Source organism: Cryptomeria japonica, chromosome 10 (assembly GCF_030272615.1).
Source record: "Cryptomeria japonica chromosome 10, Sugi_1.0, whole genome shotgun sequence".
In the NCBI taxonomy this organism is placed as follows: domain Eukaryota; kingdom Viridiplantae; phylum Streptophyta; class Pinopsida; order Cupressales; family Cupressaceae; genus Cryptomeria; species Cryptomeria japonica.
Genome location: NC_081414.1, coordinates 430,790,400 through 430,810,370, shown reverse-complemented (window position 1 = coordinate 430,810,370; position 19,971 = coordinate 430,790,400). Strand labels below are relative to the sequence as shown.

General features: G+C 38.1%; 1 protein-coding gene across 1 annotated transcript in view; it reads right to left on the bottom strand.

Annotated features, from left to right (window-relative positions):
• Positions 1 to 1,029: 1,029 nt before the first annotated feature.
• LOC131075647 (110 kDa U5 small nuclear ribonucleoprotein component CLO) overlaps positions 1,030 to 19,971 on the bottom strand; it is a 43,665-nt gene continuing 24,723 nt past the window's right edge. Inside the window, exons 2-10 of the mRNA XM_058012481.2 lie at positions 4,423 to 4,491; positions 3,153 to 4,346; positions 2,908 to 3,006; positions 2,622 to 2,780; positions 2,445 to 2,530; positions 2,150 to 2,348; positions 1,931 to 2,041; positions 1,469 to 1,675; positions 1,030 to 1,357 (exon numbers count right to left, since the gene is read on the bottom strand). Of these exons, the coding sequence (XP_057868464.2) occupies positions 1,262 to 1,357; positions 1,469 to 1,675; positions 1,931 to 2,041; positions 2,150 to 2,348; positions 2,445 to 2,530; positions 2,622 to 2,780; positions 2,908 to 3,006; positions 3,153 to 4,346; positions 4,423 to 4,491 (2,220 nt within the window). The 3' untranslated portion in view covers positions 1,030 to 1,261. The remainder of the gene's footprint in view (positions 1,358 to 1,468; positions 1,676 to 1,930; positions 2,042 to 2,149; positions 2,349 to 2,444; positions 2,531 to 2,621; positions 2,781 to 2,907; positions 3,007 to 3,152; positions 4,347 to 4,422; positions 4,492 to 19,971) is intronic.

Genomic DNA, 19,971 nt, shown 5'->3' with positions numbered 1-19,971 from the left:
CCGAAGATAGATTGATCACATTACCAAGCTATGTTTATACAATTTTTTAATAGGGACTGCATTGAAAAACATGTAGTTGAATAAAAGAACTACGTGACAGACAACCCAAAATAAAGGAGTCAAGTAGAGCCCTTCCTGTTCCTTCTGTATTATTTAAGAAAAATAATTCATGCACTATTAAATTTTGTGTGGCCCCGGAGCCCTTATTTTGGGCATGGTGGCGAGGGGAATACCCCAAGATCAAGTAAGGACTACAAAACATAGACCCTTGCTTAGACTTCAAAACAGTAAATAGTTGACTTATTTATGTGGGATTCCTGAATGCATTGAAAGGCGAACATATTGTCATAAGATCCATCTGTTTGTGAAAAACCTATGAAATAATCTGGTTTTGGAGACGAGATAAACTATAAATATTCACCTTGATTAATAAGATGACAACATAAATCTGCAAACATGATGGTGGACATCAATATGCATGTGTTTGTCCAAAGCATTTTTTTAAAGTTTGAATTTGTGTTTGAGATCATGTTACATCAATCTTCTTGTGTTTGAGATCATCATGTTCGATTGTATACCCCTCGGGTCGTATAAAAGTCCCTAATTCATTACCTAAAAGATCTGGTTTAAAAGGCCTTCTCACATCATCTGAGGATCCCTGAGATCTTGCAATGACTATTGCCCTGTAATATTTGGATTGCATTTAGTGCCCTTGGATGACTGTTATCGAGCATCATTAGCTCGTTACTATGTGATGGTAATTCTTTTGCTGACAGCCTATTTTTGCAATGTTAAATGTTAATATTAGTTATTAGTTCAATTCTATTGTCCATTCATGGATTATTGGAGATGGTTATTGTTGATAGGTTACTTTATTGCGTGTAGCTTTACCTTACTATTATTTTTAAATTGAATCGTTTCTTGCTGGTTAAGCTACCACAGGTTTCAGCTCATTATACATGCAAGAAAATGTATTGAACATCTACAGACCTTGAGACCTTTGGCCAAACTAGAGTTCTACCAAGAAAATTAACAAATGTCAACTGCGTCATTGGTCAATGCTTGAATGCACATTAATAAGTAGTAATATACAGTTTCTTTTTCTGCATTATACTTTGGATTTCACCGGAATGAGCATCATTTATTGGCACATACATGTTACACATGCAACAGAAGCAGATCACCCGTACCGCAGGTTGTCTATCAAGATTCAATATAGCAGCTATTCTCAAATTTAATAAAAATCTATCATTCAATTGGTCTACAAGATCTGCTGAAAATCAGCATCTTGTCTTGCCATTTCAAGCAACATAGGATCATCGAAAAACTTGTTAATGCTCACATCCTCGCTCATACCCTAACAAACAAGGAGTAGACAGCATAAAGCATTTGCCTTCTTATTAAAACGAATTCCTTTAAAAATAATTACCATTAAGAATAATAACAACCGGAAGGCAATAATGTTTACCTTTCTCCGTCTAGTTTTCACCATAAACTCACGTGCAAGATGCTGGACAGGTGCAGGCTCCAATGGTCGCAATACAACAGACTTATCTAGTGGATCTCCAGGCACTATAGACCAGTGATCAAAGACAGAAAGACAAAATGCTTGCCCCTGTGTATGGTATCTTAAATCTGTCTCAAAACCAAACGATTCTATAACTGGTAAAAAAGCCTGCAAAATACAACAAAGGAAAACCAAATTAGTTCGAGTATCCGATAATGTTTACATCCACAGTTGACAGCATTACCAATGAACCAAACTTGTGATCAAACAACAATGGCGTTCATCATATCTTTAATTAAAAAAGAAAACTTATTTCCATGCATTTTACCACACTCACCTTAGTAACTAAGTGGGTCAGCAAAAAGAAAATTACAAGAAGCAAACATATACATGCATTGAAGTACATTTAATCTAAGTTCTAACCTTTACAATATACGATGGTGTTCCGGGCTTTGCTTCGTCAGCTGTGACATGCCCTCGCCTACGGGACAGCACCGTATAGATTGCAGAAATACAGTCGGCGGGAGTTTGGATCTGAAATTATATAGAAAACACAAACTAGTCAAAACCATAAGATTCCATCAAATGAACCATAGCATAGGAAATCAACAGAGCACCCGCATCTTCTTGTCCTTGACCAACCTCTACATAATACACTGGCTCCATTAAACGTGGGCTTGCCATTAGAAAAGCAGAATAAGCAACTCGTCTAGCAGTAGGAATTATCTGACCACCACCACGATGCAAAGGCTCTTGTGCTATTGTTGCATCCAGAATTTTGAATTTGACATTACGAATGGGTTCATCACACAGAGGTCCCTCTCGAGCACCCCACTGGAATCTGTCATACAAAAAATGAAGATTTAAGTATTAACATTGAGAACCAAAGATCATGGAACATATAAAATGAAAACACAGTTGAATAATGCATGCTCACCCTTGCACAATTGAGTCCTTCACGGAATTCAGCAAGCTTTTGTCAACTTCACTCGGAAGTGTGTCATCTAGAAGTATGTTTGGACCCTGAACATAAACAGTACAGGTTGGTATGTACTCACAATACACCTCATCCAAAAAAAATTTAAGCAGTTTCTGCAAGAAAACTACTACTTACCTGCTTATCTGGTCCAAATGCCCATATCGAACGAGCCGCAAGCAAATCCCAATCATATTTGGTCTGGAAAAAATCACCCAACTTCTTCCTTGGCCAATCTATGCTTACGACGCCATTTTCTATATCCTCTGCCAAACCTTTTTCAAGTGGTTCTGCTAGCTGAAACAAGCATATAAACTGCATGTTAGAGCTTTGTGGTTTAAATTGGTAAAATCCACCTATTATCTAATCTTAAGAGTTCTGGTTTAAATCAATAACATCCAACTATAGTCTCTGCAAATCTCACCATGGTAATCTTATTTTTCTTGTTAGGTGTTTCTGCAAAACATTTCATTGAAGATGACTCAACCACAGTTTCACAGAAGGAAACTACAGGATCGGCCACCTACAAATTCAAAAATTGAAGCGTGTCAACTTTAGGCAACAAAAGCACAATAGCGTTCAAGATAATAGTCAACCTCATTTCCCACTAGAATCAGCAAGCACATTTGTTTAGAATGAACTTGATCATAAATTTATAAGACAACAAACCTTTACTTCAACTTCTGAATAAAGTTCCCTTAGGTCCTTCATGATAGAGTCCAAATAGATCTCCCCAGTACCCAAAATAGTATGTTCACCTGACTCCTCCACCTTTGTTATGGCTAAGGGATAACTCTTACTGATTTTACGAAGCCCTTCTACCATCTTTGGCAATTCACTTGGATTCAAAGGTTCAGTTGCTGTTTTCACAACTGATAATGTGTTAAACCGTAATGGATGGAAAATAAAAACATCTTCATCAAGATACTCAGGACAGAGTGTTGCTGTCTTCATAATTGAAGCATCCACACCCTCTATCAAAACCCAGGACCCAGCAGGCGCTTTGCTTATAGGTATTCGATATCGAGCTTGATATACCCATAATTTAGTCACTTCTTTGATGGCCATGTCCTCCTCATCATCAGGAGAATATCCCTCTCCCAATACTCGTACAGTTTGACCTGTTTGTATAGTACCACTATACACCCTACCAAAAGAATCAAAAACACTGCAATCAGCTTTTGGGTATAATTTGGTTACATTGACCATAAGAGGACCACCAGGATCACAGTTTTTCATAGCTTGGGCAATTGATGTGTCTTGTGGACCTGTGTATATATGCTCTATCTTTTTAGCTGCAGCATCCTTTGCAGAAGGAATATGTTGGACTAGCATATCTGTGAATCCAGTTGCAGACCCAAATATAGAACTGCAAGCCAATCTCAGCAATGGCCTTACATTACGTTTGTATGCTGCATTGCTAAGTGTCACACCTAACTCTGCTAGAGTAGTCTCCACACTCTTCCTGTGTTCACCAATCACTTGGCTGTAAATTTTATATAGCGGTTCAAGAATGAACTGCACAAATGACCTCTCACCTCCTGTTGAGGGAGGTTTCTTTTTGAAGGCTCTAGTATCTGGATGAAAATACATATCTCCCCACAAACGGGATGCAAAACGGGTTGCATCAAATGGAACTCCATAGAGTTTTACATAAATCTTAGCAAATGATTGTAAGGTGAAAGACCACCCTGCAGTGGCACTAGCAAAACAAACATTCCCAATAATCGGATCAACTAATTGGGAGCCCCCTGCTCCAGTTGAGAATGTAGTAATCAAGTGATTGATATCTTCTAAAGTGTGCTTCAGCTTGTGATAAGCATCTGTCGGTGGCAATTTTAGCTCTGTGATCAATCTATCCACCTGCATGGTTGCAAGCATGTTCAGAACACTGAAGCACTATGCAGTTGTTAATAAGACCAAAAAGAAAAAAATGTACCTTGTTGATAACGACAACTATTGGAAGCCTTTCTTGTATAGCATGGCGAATAGCCCTTTCGGTATTGACCTGCCCAGAAAAATCAAGAAAACATCCAAACAGTCAATTCACAGTTCAAACTTCAAAGTCTAAGAGCACAGTCCAATCAGGAACAACTCTCAGGATGTTGCGTCAGAAACAGACAATTAGAATAAAGATTATTCATTATCAGAAAAAGCCTCAATAATAGAGTAGCTTAAAACAATAAAGAATAACATACCAATATTAAACACAAAAACATGAGTTCAAAATACAGTATGAGAAGCACAAGAACAGGAGACCAATATTTTACTTAGAGTTCATAGAGTGTATGAGTACAAGATCACAGCAGCAGCACCCTCCAAACTCATTATATAAACATTATCAGGCAAGAATCTCATAGTGGGTCAATTTTTTAACGATAGTTGATACATCTGTAATGTCCCCTTCTGAAGCACTGACAGCTTGGTGACCATTACCCTATTCAACGGGTTCCTATAGGCTAACGAGTTAGGGTTAGGGAACTCTTGAGGTGTGTTGACTGTTCAGTCTAGCTAATCCGGCATTGTCAGGAGTATCCTTGAGCTCAGATTCACATGGACTCTTTCTGGAGGGGTTTCAGACAGCTTATTTGTTTTTACTATTAGTATTTTTAGTGAGTCTGAACAAAGTTAAAGTAAATATTTAACTTACGTTATTTAATTTAATAAAGTGGCTTTATATAGGCGCCTAGGGAGTTATAAGATGTTATTTTTAAAATACCAAATAAAGTGATTCCTAGGGGTGGACGCCAACTTAGGGAGACATAAGGAGATGTTATATTAAAAATTAAATATTGCAAACCCTAAAACGGATGTGGGGTCTTCAAGAAGAATAAAAAGGCAATTTTGAATTTTGAGCTCATTTTGGTCTGTATGATTTGGATTTTGATAACAAAACTCTGCTGGATTGAACTTGTTCATCCTTTGGCTTTGTGAGGATGAAAAACTTCACAGAAAACATCTTCGTTTGTGAAAGATTTAACCTGGAAGATTAATTGGTGGTTTCATTCAGGAATCACATTTGGGCTTTATCTGAGATTATTTTGCTGGTATTAACAGAAGATTCAAAGTGCAGATTTCAGAAGCAAGGAGAGCAGATTTGATTGAAAATTTATTGCTTATTTCACAATCCCATTGCTGGCCACTACTCTTCCTAGCTGGCCGAACTCTTTCTTGGGGGTCACTTGTTTCAAAAAAAAGCACTCCGCATGTCATGGGTCAGTCAAAATAGTCAAAAGTTCCAAGCATTTGATGGGTGCACAATCCTACAGCTTTTTGCTTAAACATTTATTTGTACTTGTTTTGCTTTGAGCATGGACGACGCCTTTAAAAAGACAAGACATGGCTGCATGCAGGAAATCTTCTGTTGATGAGGATTTGCAGGGTATAGAGTGTGTTGGATTAAATATAAGTTACTTTATCCTATAGTTTTATTTCCTATAAAGAGTGAAAAGTTTGAATCCTTTTCTCCTAATTGTTAGGTTGTTAGACCTGAGTTAGTTAGTTGTGTATTTGTCATTTTAATTTTATTTTGTTATCTCATTGGTTTCTTACAACAAATGTGAGATTTGTTAGATTTTCCAAAATTTGTAATGTGAGTATAGTTTAGGCATATATAAGCTTTGTAAATTTTCAATTTCAATTAATTTAGTTTGTAGTTTTTATGCAGAAATTCCTCTATCACACTATCATGCAGACTTTTGTGTTTGTATTCTAGGTTCAATCACATTGATTTCATGACACTGGTATCAGAGGTTCTTTTGATCCTTGAATTTGGGCTTGTCTCTGATCCATTTGGATTTGGATATTTAACAATTTTCATTTAGAAGCATTTTAAAGAAAATCTGACACCACCATCAAACCTAGAGCATTTGAAAAAAATTGGTTTAGCCTTTCATTACAATCAGAAACCAGAAGCGAGAGGCCAAGTTATCAAGGCTTTTTAAATTTTTCAGATCTGCTAGTTTAGCAAGTTGCAGGTCTAGTTGGAGTGGCATGCATTTCAAGGAAATATCTATAAAAACTAAAAGCCAATGCAATAATTGCCCCTACCATTCTAGTTGCTGCTGACATCCCTGCCTCCCCAACTCAATGTCAACAACCCCTCTTCACCAGTCACCAAAAACCCCACCAGCCATTTACCAAAAAATGGCCTGCCACCAGAAAGTACTTTGCCAAAAAGTAAGCCGCATCAACACCACATCATCTTGTTGTCAACCGCTTACATGACATCAACACATGCCTTTGGCTTGTTCCATGCTTGCATGGTTGCGCTTTTCAATTTGACCCTTGTACTTCAACAAACCTGTTCTTTATCATCTGTACTCAGATCAAGGTCAAATTATATTTTTCTATAGTTATTTTTTCGATCCAAGGCATGCTGATCTCTGTTTTTGGTACTTGTAAGTCCTGTTCCTTAAATTTGCAGTTATCTCTGAATTGTTGCTCTGATTCCACTTTTGGAACTTCCCAGGCAATTTATTCACCTTATTGGAAGTCCATTCTCAGCATCTGTTTTTTTCTGAATGCATATTTGTTCAAGTAGGTTTTAGTTACACTCAAATTTGTTTCAATTTGCAGTATAAATTATCTTTTTTCCCATTTCTATTGTAGGGAGTACACACTTGTTACTAGTTGGCAACAACTCGCACCATGGCTGCCAATCTTGCCAAAACAAGTAGTAGAGCTAATTAATGTGGTAGCCAATTTGATCACACAAATCTACATTGCTGCTGCTTGTACCATGAAAAAGTATGAAATCAAAATCTATGATGGCTCTCAACCCAAGGTCCTTGTTCATTGGATTCTTCACAGGGAGACTTGGCTCAACTGTAGCAATATTACTAAGATGGACAAATTCCCATTTGCTCTGTTGATACCATGGCAAAATTTGTCATAATAATGTCACTTGGTCATCAACTACAAAAAGGAACCACAAACACTGTTGTAGATTGTTTGAGCACTCATCCTCCTATGGCTCGCTCCTTGGTTATTGTTACCAATTCACATATTGGATTTCAAATTTGGACTTCTTAGAATGCTGATGATCCAAATTTTGGCAAAGCCTACAAAGGTCTAAAGAATTCAGTATCCTTCAAGCTAGTACCCTTAAGATTTCCACATCAAGTAACGATTGCTGTACAAGATTGGTAAGTTGGGCATTGCTCGCAATCATCACTCTTCTTCTGAAAGAGGCACAATTTAGTTTTTAAGGAGGTCATTTTGGTACGCAGAAGACACTTCATCATTTGCAACATTTATTCAATTGGCCTCACATGCAATCTGATGTTCTTCACTTCCTGTGAGTTGTGCAATCTATTGCAACTCCAAGCTAGTAAACAGAAAGTTGGGCTTGAGTGTTCCGTTCCCCATTCCTATTTCTCCTTAGGAAAGCATTTTCATAGACCTGGTTAGTGATTTTCCAATGACCATTTGTTACCACCATAGCCACCAAACTCAAGATTCGACACAAGCCTCAACAAACTGATTTTTGGCTTGGGCATGGACTCAGCAGAAAACTAGGCACTTTTAGAAAAGCACAAAATTTTAAAAAAAATTAAAAAACAAAGATTTGAAAAAACTTGGCCTAGACTTGACCAAATTGAATCTATGAAATGAGTCTGCAGGCCTCATTGAGGCCTGCTCAAACTAGGACTCACAGGAACTCACTCGATAACCAACAAGTCTGATAAGTATAGTGGCCACAAATGTGCTTTTGTGCTTGTCGATTGATTTAGCAAAATGGCAAGTTCATTCATTGTTGCAAGTCCAGTTCAGCAAGCAACTTATCCCAGTTGTTCTTTGATTCTAGCAATATTTTGGTCTACCTACTGACACTGTTTTTGCCTGTGACTTGCAATTTGTGGGTATTTTTGGCATTCTTTGAGGAAATTTTGGGAGATTCTCTTTTAACTTTTCCACATCCTTTCATCCACAGTCAGATGGTTAGACTAAAATGTAACCCTTGTGCGAAGTCTCTGAATGATAGAACACACCACCACATCTCTCCTGCCAAGTGGCATTTGAGCCTAACCCACATTTAGCATGCTTACAAATGAGCAATTCATTCTTCCATATCTCACTCACCTTTTAAATTTGAATTGGTTTTTTATGTTTTGCTAATTACAGGTCACTCTTATAGCTGCATTTCTTCCTTACCAAGCACATTCAAGAAGAGCAAGATAAGGCCCTCTACTTCATCCAACTTTTCCAATCTCTTCAGCCTAAAATTGTTCATATTCTTCAAAAGGTTCAAGAGAAGCAGAAGCAAATCATAGATCATCATCATGTCTAACATTTTTAGGTCAGAAAAAATTTGATTGTACTTGAACAAGAATCACTTCCAGGAGAAAATGCACAGTAAGTTCAAACCTCTTTAATATCTACGTTATACTATTCTCCAACCAGTGTCTGTGAATGCCGTTCAATTCAATCTTCTAACACAGTTGGGCATTCACAACGTCGTTAATGTCAATCTACTAAAAACCTACCATGAGTCGATGATGAAGTCCAAGCATCCCATCAGCCATCATGTAAATATTGTTCCTGAAATTCAACTTCCACTGCTTGAATATCAAGACTTGACAAACTCCACAAGGTTCCACATCATGTTGTCAAACAAGGTCAGTGTCCACATCAAAATTGATACTTTTCTAAACACCAAATGCCTCGACTTTTTCTTTACAAGCACTGAAGTCCAGAGCCTCTATTGACGGTCCTCCGGTATGGGGATTCATAGAGCATACAAAACAAAGCTGATAATAACTCATTGTCAATAGTCAAATATTAACAAAAAATCAAAGTGTTTTACATTAGTGCAACTACACATGGAAAATCAACACAAGATTATTTTGCTCTTCATTGACAGCACCAATGTCATCATCTAGTTCGTTGCAACCAAAAGCAATGACCGTGCCACTCAAACTAGCTATACAATGTAGCAGCCATGTACTCCTCATCCTCATTTAAGGAAAATTCTGAGCCAGGGATAATTGAGAATTTTTTTAAATAAGACTATCTTAGGTCCTAGCCAGGTTGTCCAAATTGGGTTCAATCAAGGCCTTGGCCCAAGCCTTTGGATTCGACCTGCGTACATCTAAACATAACTGGACCAAATCCAGAGACCCAGGATAGGCCCCTAGGCAAACCCAAACCAAACCCAGTCCAAACTGGTCTGGGTTTGGCCAGAGTTCTTGCAAAACCCAATAATTAAGGTTTTATCCTATAGTTTTTTATTTTCCCAGTCATAATTGTTATCCTATAGTTGTTATCCTGAGTAAAAAGTGAAGACTTACAATAGTGTACCTTGACTGAATCCAGAGACCCAGGGCAAAACCCTACGTGAACCCAGGTCAAAGCCAAACCAAAATCAGAATCAGGCCAGACTGGTCTGGCTTTGACCTACGTTCTTGCAAACACCAGTAGCTGAGATTTTACCCTATAGTTTTATTTTCCTATGTCATAATTGTTATCTATTGTTATTGTCTTGAGTAAATGTGAGAAGTTACAATCTTTTCACTTTTAATTGTTACATTGTCAGAGCGAAATTAGCTCTAGTTGTTTATTTGTTATTTTATTTCTTCTCACATTTGTTTCATCCAGTAAACATGAAATTTGGTATACTTTCTAAATTTTGTAATTTAAACATAGGTTAGGCCCATATAAGCTTTGTAAGTTGTTAATTTAATTAATCAAGTATGTAGGTTCAATGCAGAGATTCTTCTATCAAACTTTTTTGTAGCCCTTTGTGTTTGAATTCTTGGTTCAATTCAAAGATGCAAATATCGGGATTAATTCGGGCAAATTGCGATTTATCACGATCCATTTGCCCAACCGATTTAAACGCCAAATAAATCGCAGCCAATTTTTTCTAAAAAATCGCGCGTTGTGGGGGGACAAAATCACGATTAAATCGTGTGGAAAATGCCAAAAAATCGCGTATAAGAAAAACGCCCGGAACCCTAAAAAGTTGTGTGAAGTTAAAAATAAATAAAAAGTTCACCATTTCGTGTTTTCTGGGTTTGACACGAGTCACACGACGCGAAATAGCAGACATTCTCCCTGACATCCGACGTTTTTGCAGACTTTGGACGTGGCACGGGCATACATCTTCTGCGTTTGGAGTCTTCTGAATTTGGATGTTGCAGCCACAGGTATTTTTTCCGCTATTTTGTTCAAAGTTTTTTCAGCTATTTTGTTCAAACTTCAAAGTTTTTTCGGCTATTATTAAATAATTTTTAATTTTATAATTTTTGGCTATAATTTAAGGTTTTTTTGCTCATTTTATTTTACCTGCTGTAAATCTGTAACAGTAAACTGTAAGAAAATTTAACAATTTTCAACTAAAAATTAATTTTCTTGTAACAGTAAGTTATAAAATTATTTAATAATTTACAACTAAAAATTAATTTTCTATTATTAGTAATCACCGTAAGTTGTCACAGTAAATTCTAAAACTATTTAATATTTTACAACTAAAAATTAATTTTACTCTATTATTAATTTACTACAAAGACATTTAACATTATTATTAATTCATTACTATCATTAAACAATACAGTGATACACTGCATTGTGTGATAATAGTAATAAATTTATAGTAGTTTTGTGCAATAATAAAATAACAGACTTTAGTACTTTGGCTGTGACCATGTTAAGTTGATGTATTGTCCAATTTTATTTTGTGTTCATCTTCAATTTATATTTATTGATCCATGTTTCGCCTCTTTTGCTAGGTGTCTTCTGAATTTTTATAAAAGATAATGGCTTCTGCAACTAGAGGTGGTACAAGTAAAGGTGTTGGTAGAAAGAGGGATCCTAGGTGGAAACATGGCACACCAGGTGCAATGGCAGGAGAGGTTATTTGTAACCATTGCACGAAAACTATGACCGGTGGCATATACCGACTCAACATTCACCTTGCAAAGATCAGCGGACAGAATATTACGGTATGTGACAAATGTCCTGAAGAGGTTGAAAGGGACGCAAAAGCAAGGCTTTCAGAATTTGAACAAAAGGAGGTAGAAAAAAAGAGGACAGCAGAGGCAATGGCAGCCCCAATGAGGGATATCAATTCTACAGGGTCAAAAAATATTGGGGTGGGCAGCAATACATCTAGTTTTTTCATTCCTCGTAACACTCCTGGTGCACAACCTGGATTGTTAGGTACTTCATGGAATAAGGAAGTGCATCAGCAGACAAAAGTGGCAATGGCTAGATTTTGGTTTTACAACAATAGTCCGTTTAGTATTGTTGAGAGTCCATATTGGGAGCAAATGGTCAGTGGATCGACCATTTCAGGTAAAGGGTTCAAGTCCCCAAGTCGTTATGAGTTAAGTGGGCCATTATTGCAAGATAAGGTCCAAAACACACATCAACTAGTGGAACAACAAAGGAGGAACTGGGAAAGGAATGGCTACACCATTTTATCTGATGGGTGGACGGATAGTAGGAATAGGACACTCATAAACTTTCTAGTTGCTTCAGGGGGACTGGTGGTATTTTTAAAATCGATTGATGCCTCAAATGAAGTGAAGAATGCAAAAACCTTGTGCAACATGTTGGATGAGGTGGTGACCGAAGTAGGAGTACAAAATGTTGTTCAGATTGTGACCAATAATGCAGCTGCATATGTGGCAGTCGTTAAACTTCTATAGGCTAGGCATCCGACATTATTTTAGAGCCCTTCTGCTGCTCATTATCTTGATTTACTCCTTGAGGACATAGGGAAACTTAGTTGGGTGAAGAATGTGATTGAAGATGGAAGGGAAATCACAAAGTACATCTACAACCACACATGGGTCTTGGAGCTTATGAGACAACACGTTGATGGTAAGGATCTTGTGTGTTCGGGAGTCGCACGTTTTGCCACTAATTTCCTCAACTTACAGAGCATATTGCATGCATTGCCCAACCTGAAGAGGATGTTTGTGAGTGAAAGATGGTTGGAGAGCCCTTAATGTAGGAAGCTTGAAGCAGAGAAGGTCGTGAAGGCCGTTTTTGATGATAGATTTGCCAAACTCGTGGAGGAGATCATCAATGTAAGTGTTCAAAGTTCAAATTTCAATTGATGATTTATTTTTTAATTTTCTAATATTACACATTGCTGATTTTTGTTAAATTTGTCATGTCTAGTTGTTAGAACCGTTGGTGAGGGTTCTACGGATGGTGGATGGGGATAAAAACCCCATAAGGTATCTATATGAGGCCATGGATAACGCCAAAGAGGCAATTCAGCACTTGTATGGATCAGACAGGACCAAATATGAACCCATATGGCGCATAATTGATCGAAGGAGGAACCAACAACTCCACCAACATATCTATGTTGCTGCCTACTATTTGAACCCCAAGTTCTTTTACTCCCGCACTTTCAAAATAGATGAGGGGGTACAACTTGGCCTTGACACATGTATTTAGAGGTTGGTTCCTGATGAAAATATTCAAGACCTCATTGTTGATGAGTTGCAGAGGTACAAGAAGGAAGATGAGCCATTGCTTTCTTCACCTATTGGTATTCGTAAGAGAGACACCCTACTGCGAGGTAAAAAAAAAAAATGCTCTTAAATCTATTTTACCATTTATTTCAATCTTTAAGTTTATAAAAAATCTTTACCAAGTTATAAATGCCAATTTGTATGCTTGCAGATCTGTGGTGGGAAGATTATGGTGCCACAATGCCTAATCTTCATAAGCTTGCAATCTGCATATTATCTCAGTCTTGCAGTGCTTCTGGTTGTGAGCGCAACTAGAGTGTCTTTGAGGCCATTCACACAAAAAAGTGTAATAGGTTGACTCAAACGCGCTTGAATGACCTTGTATATGTGCGGTACAACCTTCGATTGCATGAAAAGAGGGTACAAGGGAACAATTCATATGACGCACTTGACATAGATGAGATTGATCCATACACAGTGGATTGGATTGCTGACCCTAATGGTGCTACTGGTGATGTTGATGTGGATGCATTTCTCACTGACGATCAGTTAGATGAGATGGAGAGGGAGGCAGTTAAATGGGCGGCAGAGGTGGCAGAACGTGAGGAGCAGGAGATGAGTTTGTTGATTAAGAAGAGGCAGATTCCTCACCTGTTGAGGATATTGCAGCAGCTGCAGCTGCTGCTGCAACACCGTCTACTTCAGCACCCACTCAACGGCAACAGAGATTTTTGAGCTTTAGGTTGTAGACGCAATCTATGATGTCCAATTTTCAATGATATGAAACCATGAACTTAATATGTATTTGACTCAAACGTATTTAGAACTTGAACTTGTTTTTTGGTATATCACTATATGGTATGTATTTGACTCAAACTATGATTTATATATGATGGAAACCAGCAATATGCTATTGTGTTCTATAAATTTAGTGTATACATGTGTTTTTTTAGAATATTTTCAGAAATTATATATTTTCAAATGTTCGATTATTTGGCCGATTTTTTTATTGATTTTTTGCCAATTCCCAATTTTTTAAAAAATTTCAGCCAAAAGATTTATTGCCGATTAAGATATTTACATCTTTGGAACTTCAATCACATTGATTCCATGCCATTGTATGTTTTAATCATTCTCTATTTTTATTTTATATATAATTATGACACTCATTACTGTGTTTTCATTCTACTTGCATCATTCAGATCTTGTTATTATAAAATCTCATGGTGCACATGCCACTTACCCACTTCACCTGAATAATGTACACCCCAGATCATAACAGGTCTCTCAAAGCTTGAGACCAAACTGAGGAATGACAAAGAAAAGGCTTTCAATGTCATTCCTGAATGTTAGGTTTCTCAATAACAAAGAAGCTGAGTCGGCCAGCAATTAGGCAGGTGAATGCGGTGATATATACTAATCCATCTACAGATTACTATAGTTTAGGCAATTTCATACACAATAGTTTGTGTTAAATTTGGATAAAATGTACTAAATTTTCTCTAAAGTCCACGGAATCTTTTTTTCTACACCAGAAAAATGCGCCACCACTACCAAATAAAATTCCGTAAATGATGATTTTTACATTCATCAGTCATCTCCATAATTGCATCAACTGTTCAACGGAATCTCTTATACAATCTAACCTTTTAATGTGCTTGTAGAAGGTCTCGCAGGTCAGTATTAGTCAATGCTGACATGAACTTAGTGACAAACTTTTGGGTTCATAGCATTTTGGGTATGACTACTTAAGAGTCTTGTGCCCAACCTTTCATTTCTTTTCAATTGTCTCGTTTAAGAGACCTCAAGGAACACTGCCTTGGCTTAGCAGATGACTAAAGATGAAGGTGCGCTTACGCATTCACAAGTATTGGTCCATTCATGCCACTTCCTGATCACAAGTCCACCCTATTACCCCCTGTTGACATTCCCTGGCCCTGGGTCTTGGTGTTAACTTTAGGATTTGTGGAGATACATGTTTGAGAGCCAACAAACTGAAGCATGGAAAGTAACTGATCTTAGAATGTGATATGTGCTCTAAACACTACTGTGTTTATGTGTTTCTTATAATGTTTCAATGGTGGGTGATGATAATTAGTTGCTAGTTTTTATTTATGTAGTGGATGCGAGACCTGAATATTGGCATTGATTAAATAGTTGGCTGGGACATTTGCAATACAAAACTTACATTAGAAGAAAGCCAACATTTTGGTCCATTGCCAAGAAAGGTCTTTCTAATATGAGGAAGATATGGCAACATGGTATGAAGAATTACATGAAAGAATGTGATGTGAAGCACGGTATGAAGAATCACATGAAGAATTACATGAAGAAATGTGATGTGAAGTTTTGAGCAAATTAAGATCATGTTTGACAAGAAACAGTTAGTCATGATTGCTAAGGAGTGGTCACATGAGAACATAAACTGCAATCTATAAGAAAAATTATTCAAAGAGTTTCCTATGCAGTTTGTATGAATGTTTGAATGCCTGCAAATAAGAGATCAGACATTTCAAGTTTCCACAACTCTAACAAAATATGGACATGTGTTGTGGGTGTGTGCTTGCAAGGAATGTTCAATATAACCTCCTTGCTTTGGCCTACTCTTTCCCAAAAGAGGCAGAAATGAGGTTCCTTGGTGGTTGGCAGGGCCAATTCATTGCAAATATTCTACTTTATTACTAAAATGTTGATGGGTAGTCAAAGAATTGAGCAAATACCTTGCATTGTAAAGTGTTGGAAAAGTAAGGGTGGGATAGGTCAAGGAACAAGTGTACTACCAAAGCAAGAATAGAAGCTAGATGAACACCAAATGATGGGAAGATGGCAAAGAGAGCAGAGAGACTAAGGAGGCCTAAAAAAGCAAGCTCATTAGGGATGAGATCAGAAACCCCAGCCAAACAAGGAGAGATGACAAAGGACATCCAAAAAGTAAATGTAGGGAAGGAAATGCTTGCCAAAAGGGAAAAGCAAAGATGACCCTGGTGTACCTAAGGAAAGCAACCCTAGTTGACATTAAAGAAAGACTCAATGGAAGCCAGATGAGGGAGGTGTTGATGTGTGTTTTATGCACATAACATTTCAGAATAAAATACCAAGGTAATTTACCCTCTCTTGAACAAAATCACCTCAGATGCTAAGGATAAGATCAACTAAAATGATTCCAAGGTTTCTACATGTCAGGTTTTGACGATTGGGTAACTCAATGGTCGATGTGAATTGTTGTGTTCACTTGGGGACTTACGCAAATGTTAGGATTATCTTCTTTGATCATGAAGATGCGGAATAGGTATGCTGACAACTTAGGATTTAGAAATGAAGCTCCGGATTTAATTCTTACTAAAAAATGGGCAAAAGGAATAGGGTTCAGGAAATCTATTCTAAGCCTAAGAATGTAGGAAATGGTGAATAAATCTAGTGGAATCAAACTAGGCAAGGTCTCACAAACAGGATTGACACAAGCTTAGTGCAATCATCTAAAGTATACTTAAGGATTTTCAGACTATTACCATCACACATTGACACCATCCAAGTTGATGCTTGTCAAAGGTTGCATAATAATTGAAGTTAAGCTTACTCAAATCGCCAGTTGACCACACAAGGCACACTTACCAACGGCAAGAGGCTAGTGGTATGGATTAAGGATTCCACACAAATATATTCAACAAATCTTTCACTCAATCTAACATACATGAAAATAAATTCTAATCTAACTTGGAGGAATTGAGAACCATGAATGCAAAGACAACATTTGAAGAGAAAAATCACCAACAATTGAACAATGATTATCATTCAAATAGCTGCAACATATACCAACAATTCTACAAAAACTCTCTTACAAATGAGAGACAAGGAGATATATATAGAGTCTCTTACAAAATGGATGGCCAAGATTGATCCAAGATCAACGGCCAAGATCATGCCAACAAAACCCTAGAATTGCCCTAATTAGTGTTTACATCAAAAATGGCACCACCAACATATGGCCCAATGAAAAGATACCTAGTCATCAAATAGGGAAGAAGATTCCTCCCTGCATCTCTCTCTCTCCTAGCATACTCCAAGAATCTAGCCAATACAGAATCTAACTCCTCCATGGAAATGCTAGGCAAGGTATCATGTTGCAAATCAATCACGTCCAGCAAATCCGAGCAAGCGTCCAAAGTGTTCTCCCAATCTGGCATGAGCTTCTACGAACTATGAACATGAATCAACAAAGAGACCAATTCATCTATCTGACTCTTCTTCAAAGAATCTAACTGGCAGAAATACATAAATTTCATCTTGTCTCTTAATTTGGCTAAGTGTAAACCACTAGCATCACTAACATCAACACCCAATAATTCCTCAATTGAGGCAAGGATCTTCATCTGAATGTCATGAATCGATCCCTCCATCTCCATACAACTCGACTGGGCATTCTCATAAGTTGATCTCTTCACGACCAATGAACAATATCAGCCATGGAAATCGTATCTGTCTCCATTGTGCACAATGTTCTCGCTGACCAAGGTGGAATTAGGAATCCTCTTCAAAGCCTTGACGCATGGAATAGTCTTCTCCTGAATAGGCCGGAATTCTTCCCAAACTCCCTCCAAATACTGGATTCTAAACACGAGCCCTGCTGTCCTGTCATATGCCCAGACAAACTAAGTAAGGAAATCATCTGCCAGTTTTCTTGCACTCTCAATCCACTTTTTCACCTCCGTGAGTGTATCTCTCGCTGCCTCATAGTGTGAATGTATTCCATGATCAACTGTAATAGGGGAAATAAGGGTAGGATTCTCACGCCTTATCCTCGCAATATACTCTCTAAGTCTGATATTCTCTTCTTTGTACTTCTCTTTTTCTTCAATTTCTTTGTCTAACCTTGCGTCGATTGCCTTGAGATTATCACCAACCTCCTGAAACTCTTGCTCTCTTGATGTACAGCCAAGGGCAACTAAAGTAATCTGGAAATCCATAGGAGTAGCAATATCCGTGGTCACGCCTGCAATAGGAACAGCACCCTGTGCAATCCGCATTCCCGTCTCATCTCTAGCTATGTGTGACAAAATCTCAGCTCTCTTGGGTTCCTTCTCCTTACCACTCCTAGCTAGGTAATCATCAATGTTATCAATAGGTTGTACCTCTATCATTTTATTACTTTTCTCCATACTTCTCATCAGCCAATCAGGAATAGCGGCCATCTCCATACCATCATCGAGACACATCTCTCGATCAAGCCCTCTCAATGCCAAGATAACATCATCATCATCAGGGTTATTCTTGGTCAAATCGTATACCTCATTTCTCAAACTAACTTCCAAAAGGACAATAGGGAAACCCAACTGATCATCACTCTCATTTGGTGGTGCAGATGTCGTTGTGGCATGTAACTCCTGAAAATTCTCTAATAGTATCACTGTGTTGGAACATTGTTGGGTTTCTTTATTCTGCTCTATTATTTCAATCACCTTAATTAATGAGACATTGAGAGGTGGTGAAGGAATGATAGGTGAGGCAATGATAATCTTTTGTTTCTTCTTCTTCACCTCCTCAACCTTCTTCCCTCTGGCCTTGACTCCTCCTGGCGTGGTTTTCTTTTTCTCAGCTCTTGGGAGCTTGACTCTCTTCGTCTGCATGAAACCTAACATCGCTGATAGTCCTCTGATCATCTTCAGAAGTAGACTTTTTCGGCTTCATCTTTTCATAAGTGAAGGAAACACCCATATCAACTAACTTATTCATCTGAATATCTACCCATGCACGGGAGAAACTCAAGACCTCTCTCATCAATACATTTAGATCAATCTCTTTTGATTCTGACCAATTAGGCAATAAGATTGCCTTCTTCATTTCATTCTCATACTATGGATGTGTATGATCCCTGTTGTCTAACACTTGATCAGGAATGAGGAAAAGTCCACACTTCCTCATGAAATCCACTGACATTTTGGACCACATTTGTCTCTTCACTGCTTGCTCTTCCATTAAGTCGGCCCAATAATCTTCTATGTCTACTTTGTGAATGAACTTCTCTCCCCCGATCCTTCCAACTTTCTTATCTGGATCAAATCTTTCTCTTTTCTTGAAGGTTGCAAATCGATAGAATGCAAGCTCCTCACTCGCAGTGCTAGCGGCTAAGGCAAACTAGCAAACCTTTGATGTCTTCCCAACTGAAATAGGGAATGTCATGCCTCTCCTATGCTTCTCTCTTTGACTGGAATCAAACTCTAGAAGTTGTCTCACCACTTCCAACAAGATCATTCTGTCGGACGGATACCTAGGAAGCCTGTAGGGTTCGGATCGAAACTCATGAATCCTAAGGTACGTGAAAGTGGGAAACTAAATATACCACGATCCATATCTCTCTATCACCTTTGTTGCCTCCTTGGACAATCTTCTGTGGATTCCACCTTGCAGCATCCGCGTGATGCACATTGTGAATACATCATTCACTCTCTTATAATCTTCAATTCTATACATGTTCAGTTGGGGGCAGCACACATGACTCCTTAATTGTCCTTGCACATTCCCGACTTCACCTCTGCATATCAATCCTTTGTATGAAACGAACCGTGCAAGCAGGTATACCAGGTAAGAAGTCATGGCGAATGACTTGGACCGCTCCACATTCCTCAGCTGAAAGTCCAGATTGTCACTTATGATTCTAGACCAATTTACCAACGTTCCTCTAAGACAATTTTGGACGAAGTAGAACATCCATCCATCGAATATTGCACCCTGCGGCATCCCCATCACTCTGTTGAATAGGAATACTAAGTCACCATACTCCTCTTTGAAGTTTGTGCACATGAGTGTCTTGGGAGCCTTGGAATGATGAAGCCTTGGAATGATGAAGCCTAGGCTCAATCATCCACTCTTTGTTTATCATACTCTTACACGCATCCATCTTCTTTGTGTGCTGCTCTTTATATTCATCCTTGGTTGCATCCTTCATATCCGCTCCGCGTGGAATTCCAAACACCTCAGCAATCGCGTCCTCAGCAAGGTAGGCAATAACAACGCCCTTAGGAGTTTTAATCATTCGCGAGCGAGGATCATAACATCGT